This window comes from Stomoxys calcitrans, chromosome 1 (assembly GCF_963082655.1).
Source record: "Stomoxys calcitrans chromosome 1, idStoCalc2.1, whole genome shotgun sequence".
Taxonomy (NCBI): domain Eukaryota; kingdom Metazoa; phylum Arthropoda; class Insecta; order Diptera; family Muscidae; genus Stomoxys; species Stomoxys calcitrans.
In genome coordinates, this window is record NC_081552.1 from 254,613,800 (window position 1) to 254,628,529 (window position 14,730).

General features: G+C 38.5%; 2 protein-coding genes across 2 annotated transcripts; one reads left to right on the top strand and one right to left on the bottom strand.

Moving 5' to 3' along the window:
* Nucleotides 1-1,585: 1,585 nt before the first annotated feature.
* LOC106093934 (larval cuticle protein 65Ag1-like) lies at nt 1,586-1,973 on the top strand. Its single transcript, XM_013261098.2, has 2 exons — nt 1,586-1,698; nt 1,784-1,973. The coding sequence occupies exons 1-2, from the start codon at nt 1,586-1,588 to the stop codon at nt 1,971-1,973; spliced, it is 303 nt and encodes a 100-aa protein (XP_013116552.1).
* Nucleotides 1,974-5,668: 3,695 nt separating this feature from the next.
* Nucleotides 5,669-6,187, bottom strand: LOC106093935 (larval cuticle protein 65Ag1-like). The gene is made up of 2 exons (XM_013261099.2): nt 5,959-6,187; nt 5,669-5,873 (listed from the first exon to the last, which is right to left on the bottom strand). Exons 1-2 carry the CDS (start codon nt 6,069-6,071, stop codon nt 5,684-5,686), a joined length of 303 nt encoding a protein of 100 aa, XP_013116553.1. The 5' UTR covers nt 6,072-6,187; the 3' UTR covers nt 5,669-5,683.
* Between the last annotated feature and the right edge of the window lie 8,543 nt (nt 6,188-14,730).

Below are 14,730 nucleotides of genomic sequence, written 5' to 3' on the forward strand. Positions count from 1 at the left end.
TTTGAGCTCATAAAAGGTGCATTTATTATCAGATTTTGCCAAAATTTTAGACAATGAGTTGTGTTAAGCCCCTAGATATTCTTCTTCAATTTGGTGCAGATCGGTCCAGATTTGGATATAGCTGCATATAAACCGATCTCTCCGTTGAAGGCTAATGGACCATAAAAGGCGCATTTATTGTCCTATGTCGCCGAAATTTGGGACAGTGAGTTAGGTTAGGTGAGTTAGGACAGTGTTAGGCTTTTCGACATTTTTCTGCAACTTGACCCAAATCAATCCAGATTTGGATATAACTCCCATATAGACCGATATATGGATAAGTCTTGTCCCTATAAAAAACGCACTTATAATCCGATTTCACTGAAATTTGACACAGTGACTCATATTAGGCTTTGCGACATCCGTGTCGTATATGGCTCACATCGGTTAATTTTTAGATATAGCTACTTAAAAGACCAATATTCTTTCATACACAATTGAACAATGACTTGTACTTATTAGAATTTGGTCCGAATCGGTATGCATTTTTCACCGGATTTTAACGAGAGATGGTTTACGTATATACCCGGGTGGGTAACCAAAGTTCGGCCCGGCCGAACTTAAAGCCTTTTTATTTTTTTTTTTTTTCGTGTAGAAATTATGCGGCTTAATACCTCTTATATGTCGCCGACATTAAGAGGGGATAACCAGCACTGACATTTTTTTTCTGACTTCTCGCCAGGATTCGCATTCGGGGGTCTACACGTCATACGGTGGCCTCCTGTTAGGGAATCAACCCCGTTGACAATTTTTCTGATATTCTCGCAGAGATTCGAATTAAGGCGTTCATCGTCAAAAACGAGCACGCAATCCTCCGCGCTATGGTAGCCTCTACCCTTTTGAAACATAAACAGGATCATATTAATACAATTTACAGACACTTCATCTCGTACTATGCTCCCATATACCTTTCGACTTATGTTTGGTAATTTAATGCTATGCAATGTGGGCTAAGACTTTTCGAGTTCCATGGTGCTTTATTGGGTCAGGTTAGGGCTCATGTAACGGAAGATTGCTCTAAATTATTACATATACCAAATTGATTGTTAACATAGGACATATTGCGACATGTTAGAAAGACACAATAATGATTTCAAAATGTTGATTTGCTAATTCAAATTTAGTTATAGCAACCATAATATGATGGTTAATATTAGATATCAAAAAATAATTTCTTAATATGAAAATTTGAAAGTAAAATTAGGTCAAGAACCCCTGCCATTTAAACCACTACTCATACACACACTCTTTTCAACCGTGATCAAGTTCAAGGTGCTAGCATTTTAACCGGCTCAAAAGTTAGGTTCTTTGTAAATCCCACTGTGCAGAGTGTTGGGCAATAAGTTATTTACGCAAATAACAAGATTGCCACTGTGACTTAATCGAAAACTAGACTCTACAGCATTTTATTTAAATATGCTATTATTTTTTAGGAGACATTCCGTTTAATTGGCTCAACTCAAACCTCTTACAGTTACTATAAATATCACGGTTCGAGGGTGAAGCCAGCACACAGTTTTTGACCTCTCTCAGAACAGTACACAACATGAAATTCATCATTGTCTTCGTTGCCCTCTTCGCCTTCGCCTTGGCCGCCCCCGCTGAGGTGGAAATTGTCAAAAGCGAATCCGATGTTGGTCCCGAATCCTTCTCATACAAGTAAGCATGACAAAAACTTGAAGAATTGACCTGTACTCCCAAAGAATCGAGAGGTAATTGGTGTTTTTTTTTTTTTTTATTACAGTTGGGAAACTAGCGATGGTGCCAAAGCTGAAGCTTCTGGTCAATTGAGAAATGTTGGTTCTGAAAACGAAAGCATCGCTGTCAAAGGTTCCTACTCCTTCGTTGGTGATGATGGCCAAACTTACACTGTCACCTATGTTGCCGATGATAATGGTTTCCAACCCAGCGGCGCCCATTTGCCAGTTGCTTAAGTTGTGATTTTGTTCTTTTTTCTAGTCAAATAAATAATGTTTAATTTCAATTTTGTCTGAAGTATTGGTGATTTAAAAAAGTTATTGGAAAAGTGTCGGCCAGAAGTTAAACAAATGAATGCAAAGGGATCCTCAACAATGACAAATGCTTTAGTGTTGTAAAAATTATATAAGCAGAATGTTAGATGCTAACATTGAGGCTGCCTCACGAACATTCCAGTGAGTGCAGGCCAATTCAAGTTTGAGCCCAATGATAAGAGACCTCCTTTTAATTGCAAAATCCGAATATTGTGCTGCAGAACGACATTACTTAGTAGAAAAGTTTGACATGGCTGGGGTTCTCCCAATAATTTCGGGTTGTTGTTGTTATAGCCACATTTTCCGTGAAAAGTACGATCATCTGGTATAGCTCCAACATCTACCGATAATCCGATTACCCTTCTATGTCCCCAAAAACTAAAATTTTTAGAAATATGTTCCGATTTGGACCAAATACTAATAAGTACAAGTCATCGTTCAATTGTGCATAACAAAAAATTTCACTTTTTAGTAGCTATATCTAACAAGTAAAAGCGTGATTAGTTCGGTCGGGCCGAATCTTATATACCCTCCCCCATGCATCGCATTTGTCGAGTTCTTTTCCCGGCATCTCTTCATAGGCCAAAAAGGATTATAAAAAAAGATATGCTCTGCTATTAGAGCGATATCAAGATATGGTCCGGACCACATTTAAATTATATGTTGGAGACCTGCGTAAAATGCCAGCCAATTCGAATAAGAATTGCGCTCTTTGGAGGCTCAAGGAGTAAAATAGAGAGATCGGAGCTGTATCAGGGTATAGACCGATTTAGACCATAATAAACACGTATTTGATGATCATGACAGGACCCGTCGTACAAAATTTCAGGCAAATCGGATAATAATAATGACCTCTAGAGGCTCAAGAAGTCAAGATCCCAGATCGGTTTATATGGCAGCTATATCTGGCTATGGACCGATTTAACCCATACTTCGCGCACTTGTTGACCAAAACACCACGTGCAAAATTTGAGTCAAATCGGACCAGTTTGCGAAATCAAGACCCAAGTTCGGTTTATATGGCAACTATATCAAAACATAGACCGATATGGCCCATTTACAATCCCAACCGACCTACACTAATAAGAAGTATTTATGCAAAATTTCAAGCGGCTAGCTTTACTCTTTCGAAAGTTAGCGTGCTATCGACAGACAGACGGACGGACAGACATGGCTAGATCGACTTAAAATATCACGAATATTTCGAGTAGTTACAAACAGAATGACGAAATTAGTATACCCCATCCTATGGTGGAGGGTATAAAAATTAACTGACCTGAACCATGTACGACACGGATGTCGAAAAGCCTAACATAAGTTACTGTGCCAAATTTCAGTGAAATCGGATTATAAATGCGCCTTTTATGGGGCCAAGGCTTTAAACCGAGATATCGGTCTATATGGCAGCTATATCCAAATCTGGACCGATTTGGGCCAAGTTGCAGAAAAATGCCGAAGAGCCTAACGCAACTCACTGACCCAAATTTCGGCGAAATCGAACAATAAATGCGCCTCTTATGGACCCAAGGCATTAAATCGTGAGATCGGTCTATATGGCAGCTATATTCAAATATGGACCGATCTGTAACATATTCCTGGAAGATATCGAGGGACCTTACTTAACTCACTGTTCCAAATGTCAGCGACATCCGACAATAAATGCGCCTTTTATGGCCCGAAAACCTTAAATAGAGAGATCGGATTATATGGCAGCCATATCCTAATCTGGACCGATCTGTAACATATTCCAGGTAGATGTCGAGGGATTTAACTTAACTCACTGTCCGAAATTTCGGCAACATCAGACAATAAATGCGCCTTTTATGGGCCTAAGACCTTAAACCGAGAGATCGGTCTATATGGCAGCTATGACCAAATCTGGACCGATCTGTAACACATTCCAGGAAGATTTCGAAGGACTTAAGTTAACTCACTGTCCCAAATTTTGGCAACATCGGACAATAAATGCGCCTTTTATGGGCCCAAGGCCTTAAAATCGAGAGATCGCTGTATATGGCAACTATATCCAAATCTGGACCGATCTGGGCCAAAATTGAAGAAGGATGTCAAAGGGACTAACACAACTCACTGTCTCAAATTTTAGCAACATCGGACAATAAATGCGCCTTTTGTGGGCCCAAAACCTTAAATCGAGAGATCGGTCTATATGGCAGCTATATCCAAATCTGAACCGATCTGGGCCAAATTAAAGAGGAATGTTAAAGGTCCCAACCCCACTCAAGTTTTCAAATTTCGTTGGGCAATAAATGCGTCATTTATGGTCCCAAAATCTTAAATCGAGAGATCGATCAATATGGCAGCAATATCCAAATGTCGACCGATCTGGGCTAAATTGACAGTCCAAAATGTTAGCAAAATTGGATAATATATGTAATATATGACGGACGGACAGACCAGACGGACGGACAGACGAACAGACGAACGGACATGGCTAGAACGTCTTAGATTTTAGCGCTGATCAAGAATTTATGTACTTTATATGGTCGGAAATGGATATTTCGATGTGTTGCAAACGGAATGACAAAATGAATATACCCCACCCTTCGGTAGTGGGTATAAAAATACGTAAATCGGTAAGTTAGTTTAAAGTGCGTAGCCTAAAAAATGTATCGAGACATGGAAGGTGGTCAAATTTGATTCCCCGTATTGCAGATACAGGCAATCAACAAATAGCGACTGAAAGCCTATTTCCTCCTCTAAAAATGTTTGAAACATTTTGCATCGTTCAGATCAGTTGATAAAAAGTTGTTGTTATAACTGAGGTCCCCATGAACCTAATTGCTCAGTTATGGAAAACGTAATGTTCGTTCGTAGGTTAGAAGGTGTGTACTAATCGATTTTAAAACCTGCATTATATGGGTTGCCCAAAAAGTAATTGCGGATTTTTTAAAAGAAAGTAAATGCATTTTTAATAAAACTTAGAATGAACTTTAATCAAATATACTTTTTTACACTTTTTTTCTAAAGCACGCTAAAAGTAACAGCTGATAACTGACAGAAGAAAGAATGCAATTACAGAGTCACAAGCTGTTAAAAAATTTGTCAACGCCGACTATATGAAAAATCCGCAATTACTTTTTGGGCAACCAATACAAGTGTTTGATTATAGAACGTAGAAGCTTTTGAACAATCTACCAATGAATTGTAGAGCAAGAAATCCCCCCTTAATTCTGCAGAAAGGAGTAAAACAAATTCTTGATATAATGATCTCCATTTTTACTTGGGAAACTCACTGCAACTACAATAGAACAAAACTCGCTTTAGCTAGGTGTAATCCACTCAGCCAATTTAGGTTTTTAATTGTGGATAAAAGGAAAGTACAACAGTAGTCTCTGTTCTTGGAGAACACGGAAATGCATCTTCAATATAAAGAACTACTACTAGTACAGAAATTCCGGTAAAATAGTTACATTAAATCTAACTAGGATGCCAGAAAGTAGATCTACTGACAATCGTGGTGAAAACTTGTTGAAATAAATATTCGTATGCATTGGTTTCAATAACTTTCACTTTAATCACTTTCTTAAAAATTAATTTAACATTTCACAAGTCGAGACATATGGAAAACAAAAATAATTTTATTGACTAGCCCAGGAACATGGAATCACATCTTAAGCAACTGGCAAATGGGCACCTTGAGGTTGGAAACCATTGTCATCAGCAATGTAGTTAACAGTGTAGGTTTGTCCATCATCAGCAACGAAGCTGAAGGAACCCTTGATGGCAATACCTTCCTCTTCGGTACCGGCATGAATCACATTGCCGCTAGCTTCGGATTTGGTACCATCGCTAGTTTCGTAGCTGCAATCAAAAGAAATGGCAATTATTGAATTGAAATTTCATTTCTTTTTTTATTTCAAATCGCCGTTTTTTTCTCAAAACTTACGCATATGAGAAGGAATCGGGACCAACATCGGATTCACTTTTGACAATTGCCACTTCAGCGGGGGCGGCCAAGGCAATGGCAAAGAGGGCAACAAAGACAATGATGAATTTCATGTTGAGTGGTGTTCTGCGATTTGTTCCGTTCAAAGGAGGAAGACTAAGTGATTGTTTCTTCCTCGAGCAAAGTTATTTATAGCGTCCATTGGATGAATACAATATTTTCGACAATAGTAGTGAATCTTGGCAAAATGTTGATGTTTCTAGTTTTCGATTAAGTTTCCAGTGTCAATCTAGTTATTTGCTTTTATAACAAAGTGGGCGCGACAATGCACAATGGGATGGACCAAAATATTCAAAATGACAACAAATATATGAAAATCAAATCCAAACAATACAAAAAAAACTGCTTCTCATTTTTGCATTTGAGCAAAGAAAAAAAAACATTGCATAAAAATGTGTTTGAAATATACTAAGTTAAAAACAAAGAGAATAATAACCTGAATTTAAAAACATTCCAATGGACAAACAAATTAAAGCCTTCTAAACTCAAATGTTGATAAAATAAATCAAAAGTTATCGTTTATATGACTTTGTGTCATTTACGAACTCGTATACGAGTATATACTCGCACATAAACGATAACCGAGGTGCAGAGGTTAGCATGCCGGTGTAGCGTCATTTCACCCAAAACATTTTGGCCCAAAACAACAAGTGTCATATCACCCATACGTTGACCGAAAGTCCAAAAACGAGGTCTTCAAATGTCAGAAAGCCCAAATGAATGTCACAAAATCTAAATTCTGGATTTGGACATTTTAACATTCCATATCATTATGCCATAATATCCAAAAACACCTATGTCACTAAGCCCAAATTTGTTTATGCCATAAAACCCACGAAAAGAAAATGTCACTACAACCAAAAGTATACAACAAATTTTATGGGCTTTATGATATTTATATACCATGGATCGCATTTGTCGAGTTCTTTGCGCGGTATCTCTAATAAGGCAAACAAAGAATAACGAATAAGAACTGTTATGCTATTGGAGCTATATCAAGTTATAGTCCGGTTCGGACCACAAATTAATGCTGAACGTTGAAGAAGTCATTGGGGAATATTTCAGTCCATTCGGATAAGAATTGCGCCTTGTAGGGGCTCCAGAAGCAAAATTGGGAGATCGGTTTATATGGGAGCTGTATTAAGCCATGGATCGATTCAGACCATATTAGACACGCTGAAGGTCTTGAGAGAAGCCGTTGTACAAAATTTGTGCCAAATCGGATGAGAATCGCGCCCTTTAGAGGCTCAAGAAGTCAAGATCCCAGATCGGTTTATATGGCAGCTATACCAGGTTATGTACCGATTTGAACCATACTTAGCACAGTTGTTGGAAGTGATACCGAGTTCAACATTTTACTCAAACCGGACGAGAATTGCGTTTATACGGCAGCTATATCAAAACATGGACCGATTTGGCCCATTTACAATCCCAACCGATGTAAACTAATAACAAGTAAAAGCGTGCTAAGTTCCGCCGGGCCGAATCTTACATACCCTCCACCATGGATCGCATTTGTTCTTCTCCCGGCATCTCTTCTTAGGCAAAAAAGGATTTAAGAAAAGATTTGCTCTGCTATTATTATATTATTACATGTTGGAGACCTGTGTAAAATATCAGCCTATTCGAATAAGAATTACGCCCTTTGAGGGCTCAAGACGTAAAATAGAGAGATCGATTTATATGGGAGCTGTATCGGGCTATAGACCGATTCTGATCATAATAAACACGTATGTTGATGATCATGAGAGGATCCGTAGTACATAATTTCATTCCAATCGGAAAATAATTGCGCACTCTAGAGGCTCAAGAAGTCAAGACCCAAGATCGGTTTATATGGCAGCTATATCAGGTTATGGACCGATTTAAACTATACTTGGCACAATTGTTGGATATCATAACAAAACACGTCGTGCAAAATTTCATTCTAATCGAATAAGAATTGCGCAATCTAGAGGCTCAAGAAGTCAAGACTCAAGATCGGTTAATATGGCAGCTATATCAGGTTATGGACGGATTTGAACTATACTTGGCACAATTGTTGGATATCATAACAAAACACGTCGTGCAAAATTTCATTCCAATCGGATAAGAATTGCGCACTCTAGAGGCTCAAGAAGTCAAGACCCAAGATGGGTTTATATGGCAGCTATATCAGGTTATGGACCGATTTGAACCATACTTGGCAAAGTTGATGGATATCGGATAAGAATTGCGCACCATAGACGCTCAAGAAGTCAAGACACAAGATCGGTTTACATGGCAGCTATATCAAAACATGGACCGATATGGCCCATTTACAATACCAACCGACCTACACTAATAAGAAGTATTTGTGCAAAATTACAAGCGGCTAGCTTTACTCCTACGGAAGTTAGCATGCTTTCGACAGACTGACGGACGGACATGGCTAGATCGACATAAAATGTCGCGACGATCAAGAATATATATACTTTATGGGGTCTCAGACGAATATTTCGAGTAGTTACAAACAGAATGACGCAATTAGTATACCCCCCATCTTATAATGGAGGGTATAAAAAGTATTTTTGCGAAATTTCAAGCGCCTAGCTTTACTCCTTCGAAAGTTAGCGTGCTTTCGACAGACAGACGGACGGACATGTCTAGTTCGACTTTAAATGTCATGACGATCAAGAATAAATGTACTTAATGGGGTCTTAGATGCATATTTCAAGGTGTTACAAAAAGAATGATGAAATTAGTATACCTCCATCCTATGGTAGAGGGTATAAAAAGCGTCTCGGAAAAATCTAAGAGCATCTAGTCATGTCCGTCCGTCTGTTCGTCTGTCTGTTGAAATCACGCTACAGTCTTTAAAAATAGAGACATTGAGCTGAAACTTTGCACTGAAATTTGGGACAGTGAGCTATGTTAAGCCCTTCGACATCTTTCTTCAATTTAGCACAGATCGGTCTAGAGTTGGATATAGCTGCCATATAGACCGATCCGCCGATTCAGGGTCTTAAGCCCATAAAAGTTTTATCTATTATCCGATTTTGCTGAAATTTGGGACAGTGAGTTGTGTTAAGCCCTTCGACATCCTAACTCGATTTGGTCCAGATCGGTCTAGAGTAGGATATAGCTGCCATATAGACCGATCCGCCGATTTAGGGTCTTGGGCCCATAAAAGCCACATTTATAATCCGATTTGGCTGGAATTTGGGACAGTGAGTTACGTTATTCCCTGCAACATCCCTCTTCAATTTGGTCCCGATCGGTCCTGGTTTGGATATAGCTGCCATATAGGCCGATCTCTCGATTAAAGGTTTTGGGGCCATAAAAGGTGCATTAATTGTCCTATTGCGCCGAAATTTGGGACAGTGAGTTATGATAGACTCTTCGACATCCTTTTTCAATTTGGCCTGGGTTCGGTTCAGATTTGGATATAGCTGCCACATCGACCGATCCTCAAATTTAGGGTCTTAAGCCAATAAAAGCCACATTCATTATCCGACTTTGCTGAAATGTGAGAGAGTCAGTTGTGTTAGGTCCTTCGTCATTATTCGTCAGCTTGGCCCAGATCGGTCCAGATTTGGATATAGCTGCTATATAGACCGATCCTCAGATTAAGGGTCCTAGGCGCATAAAAGCCACATTTATTATCCGATTTTGCTAAAATTTGGGACAGTGAGTTGCGTCAGGCCCATAGACACACTTCTTTAATTTGGCCCAGATCGGTTCAGATTTGGATATAGTTGCCGGTCTATATGGCAACTATATCCAAATCTGAACCGATCTGGGCCAAATTAAAGAAGTGTGTCTATGGGCCTGACGCAACTCACTGTCCCAAATTTTAGCAAAATCGGATAATAAATGTGGCTTTTATGCGCCTAGGACCCTTAATCTGAGGATCGGTCTATATAGCAGCTATATCCAAATCTGGACCGATCTGGGCCAAGCTGACGAATAATGACGAAGGACCTAACACAACTGACTCTCTCACATTTCAGCAAAGTCGGATAATGAATGTGGCTTTTATTGGCTTAAGACCCTAAATTTGAGGATCGGTCGATGTGGCAGCTACGATCTCACGATTTAAGGTTTTCGGCCCATACCAGGCGCATTTATTGTCCGATTTTGCCAAAACTTGGGACAATGAGTTGTGTTAGGCTCTTCGACATCCTTCTTCAATTTGGTCCAGATCGGTCCAGATTTTAATATTGCTGCCACATAGACCGATCTCTCGGTTTTAGGTTTTGGGCCCATAAAAGGCGCATTTATTGTCCGATTTCGCCCAAATTTGGGACAGTGAGTTGTGTTAGGCTCTTCGACATTCTTTTTCAATTTGGCACAGATCGGTCCAGCTTTGGATATAGCTGCCATATAGACCGATATCTCGATTTAAAGTCATGGCCCCATAAAAGGCGCATTTATAATCCGATTTCACTAAATTTGACACAGTAACTTATGTAAGGTTTTTCGACGTCCGTGTCGTAGATGGTTCAGATCGGTTTATTTTTAGATATAGGTACAAAAAAGACCAATATTTTGTTATACACAATTAAACAATGAGTTGTGCTAAATATTATTTGGTCCAGACCAGATCATATTTCGATATAGCTGCTATGGGTATGCAATTTTCATCGGATTTTGATGAAAGGTGGTTTACATATATACCCCAGGTGGTGGGTATCCAAAATTCGGTCCGGCCGAACTTAATGGTTTTTTACTTGTTTTGTTTGTGTTGAAAATTCTTTCAGTTTTCAAACTTAACGACTTTCTCATTAAACTTTTACTAAGTACTCATTTTTATATATACAATGAACTTTACTTTAATGTGTTTCAATCTTAGACCACTGTGAGATGACGCAATTCTTAAAAATCAATCTCTGGCAATAGTTTCGAATACGTAACACCTACTTAGAAATGGAGCAATATATCAATAACCCGTTTGAATAATACTAACGAAAAGGGCAATAAGAAGCAATGGATTTTCAGGTGAGATTTCCTAAAACCAGAGGCAATATGCTGATGAGGCTATTGTGCCAGTTTGTTTCGATAACATGGGGAAATGCAGGCATACATGTTGATTAGAATCTCAAAATAACGTACAGTGTTCCGTCCATATCGAGTCAGAACTAAGTGCTGCAGAAAGACAACACATTTTTTTCAAATATTTTTTGCACATACCATCAAAGGGTGTCGTTTCAAATGTCTTTTGGCTGCATGATCTTTTACTCATATGGATAATCTAGCCAACACAAAGTGGGCGGATTGAGTTTTTTCATAGCAAAAATCATATCTTTTGAACGAAATAAAATAAATGAGTTATTTAAACGGCATATGATAGAAAAGTGTTCAGCCTATAAGGTGCTTAGTTATGGTTTATCAAATTCAAAAATTGTAGCGAATAGGTAACCATATGGAGTAAAAAAAAAAATTTTTTCAATTCAAAGTTTTGTTACTCCTTTTTTAAGGCTTTAATATTTTAAAAATATGAACCAAAACTTAAAAAAATTCAAAAATGTTTTTGATTTTCTGCAAAATTCCTGATTTGTAGGTATATTTTTTGTAAGATGTTTTGTAGGAGTTCTATATTTTGCAAAAAAAAAAAAAAAAAACAAGTAAAAAGGCGTTAAGTTCAGCCGGGATACCCTTTGGATACCCACCACCTCGGGTATATATGTAAACCACCTTTTGTCATAATCCGGTGTAAAATGCATAATCTATGCCCCCATAGCATCTTTATCGAAATATGGTCCGATTTGGACCAAATTCGACATGGATATTGACAGGTCTAATAAGTACAAGTCATTGTTCAATTTTGTAGAACAAAATATTGGTCTTTGTGGTAGCCATATCCAAATATAGACCGATCAGAACCATTAACGACACGGATGTCGAAAAGCCTAACATAAGTCCCTGTGTCATATTTCATATGGGACTAAGACCTTAAATAGAGAGATCGGCCTATATGGCAGCTGTATCCAAATATGGACCGATCTGAGCGAAATTGGAGAAGGATGTCGAAGGACCTAATGTTACTCACGGTCTCAAATTTTGGCAAACTCGGAAAATAAATGCGCCTTTTATGCGCCTAAGACCTTAAATTGAAGATCGGTCTATAAGGCAGCTATATCCAAATCTGGATCGATCTGAGAGAAATTGGAGAAGGATGTCGAAGGACCTTACGTTGCTCACGGTCTCAAATTTTGGCAAACTCGAACAATAAATGCGCCTTTTATGCAACCAAGACCTTAAATCGAGACATGGGCTCGCTATGCCCAAATCTGGACCAATCTGGGCCGAATTGAAGAAGGATGCCGAAAAGCCTAACGTTACTCACTGTCTCAAATTTCTGCGAGATCAGATAATAAATGTGCCATTTATGGGCCCAAAACCTTAAATAAAGAGATCGGTCTATATGGCAGCTATATCCAAATCTGAACCGATTTGAGCTTAATAAAAAAACACATCGACTGGTCTAATACAACTAAGTGTTCCAAATTTCCGCGATATCGGATAATAAATTGCGGCAAAACCTTAAATCGGGAGATCGATCTGTCGGTCTATCGGTCTGTCCCAAATTTCCGCGACATCGGATAATAAATTGCGCCAAAACCTTAAATCGAGAGATCGGTCTATATAGCAGCTATATCCAAATCTGACTTGATGTGTGCCAAATTTAAGAAGGATGTCGACTGGCCCAACACAACTTACTGTCCCAAATTTTGCCAACATAGGACAATAAATGCGCCTTTTATGGGTCCAAGACCTTAAATCCAGAGATTGGTCTATATGGCAGCTATATCCAAATCTGGACCGATATGGGCCAAATTGAAGAAGGATGTCGACTGGACTTACACAACTCACTGTCCCAAATTTTGGCAAAATCGGACAATAAATGCGCCATTTATCGGCGTATTTTTAAAAAATATGGCAAGGGTATAAAAGGGAATATTTATTTCATTTTTCAGCAAATTTGAAATATAGTGAACAAGTAAAAGCGTGCTAAGTTCGGCCGGGCCGAATCTTATATACCCTCCACCATGGATCGCATTCGTCGAGCTCTTTCCACGGTATCTCTTTTTAGACAAACAAAGGATAAAAGAAAAAAATTGCTATGTTATTGGACCAATATCAAGTTATGGTTAATTTTGGACCATAATTGAACTTAATATTGGAGACCATAGTAGAAGTCATTGTGTAAAATGTTAGCCAAATCTGGTAAGAATTGCGCACTTTAGGGGCCGGAGAAGTAAAATAGGGAGATCGGTTTATAGGGGAGATGCATTAGGCTATAAAGTGATTCATGCCATATTCGACTCGTATGTTAAAGATCATGTGAGAAACCATGTCACAAAATTTTTGCCAAATCGGATAATACTTGCGCCCTTTAGAGGCCCAAGAAGTCAAGACCCCAGATCGGTTTATATGGCATTTATATCAGGTTATAGTCCGATTTGAACCATTCTTAATACAGTTGTTGGAAGTCATAACAACCACCTCATGCAAAATTTCAGCCAAATCAGATAATAATTGTGTCCTCTAGTGGCTCAAGAAGTCAGGACCTCAGATAGGTTTATATGGCAGCTATATCAAAAAGTGGACCGATATGGACCATTTACAATCCCAACCGACCTACACTAATAAGAAGTATTTGTGCAAAATTTTTAGCTGCTAGCTTTACTCCTTCGAAAGTTAGCGTGCTTTCGACAGACAGACGGACGAACTTCGACTTAAAATGACCGAAATTTGGTACAGTAAGTTGTGCTAGGCCCTTCTATATCCTTCTTCAATTTGGCCCAGATCGGTCCAGATTTAGATATAGCTGCCATATAGACCGATCTCTCGATTTAAAGCTTTGGGCCCAAAAAAGGGGCATTTATTATCCAATGTCGCCGAAAGGTGTGGCAGTGAGTTGTGTTAAGCCCCTCGACATACTTCTACAAAATGGGACAGATCGGTCCTGATTTGGATATAGCTGCCATATAGACGATCACTCGATTTAAGGTATTGGGTTGCCTAAATTTGGGACAGTGAGTTGTGTTAGGCTCTTCAACATTTTTCTGCAACTTTGCTCAAATCGGTCCAGATTTGGATATAGCTGCCATATAAACCAAAATCTCGATTTAAAGTTTTTACTTGTTTTATTAGAAGAAGCAATTTAAAATTTTTTTTCTGCAACCAGTATACATTTTATTGAAATATTCGAATCGAACTTTATGGCAAAGCTAATTTTTTTTAATTTTGTTTCAACCAATTCACAATTTTTTCCGAAAAAATAAATAACCGAATTCGCAATATATAGTCTTTGATGAATTTCGAATATGTCTCAAGCGATTTGCATAAAATTGAAAGCACATGTCATTGAAGTAAAGTCGAGATCTGTCAAAGATAAAATTGAAGTGATTTCAGCCATCTAAATGATATCAATCAACAGACATCAGAAAATACCAAACTATGGCACGGCTGAATGAGCAGTAAATGGGTGGCTACTGACTTGCTTGCTGCACTATTGACTACTTGGGTTTGTAATTAGCATCTCCATCTGATTAGCAGATTGTAAAACTTTAAGGTGTGAACTCTAAAATTAGTGGCTATCCGGAAAGATTTTTATACCAAATTAAGGCAATAAACCAGTTTTTTTAGTGCTTACACTAAAACGCATAGAAGCCATTGTTTTTATGGGGAATGACAAAAATGGTCTTCGGGACTATAAAACTATTGTCTGGAGCCATCATAGCTCAT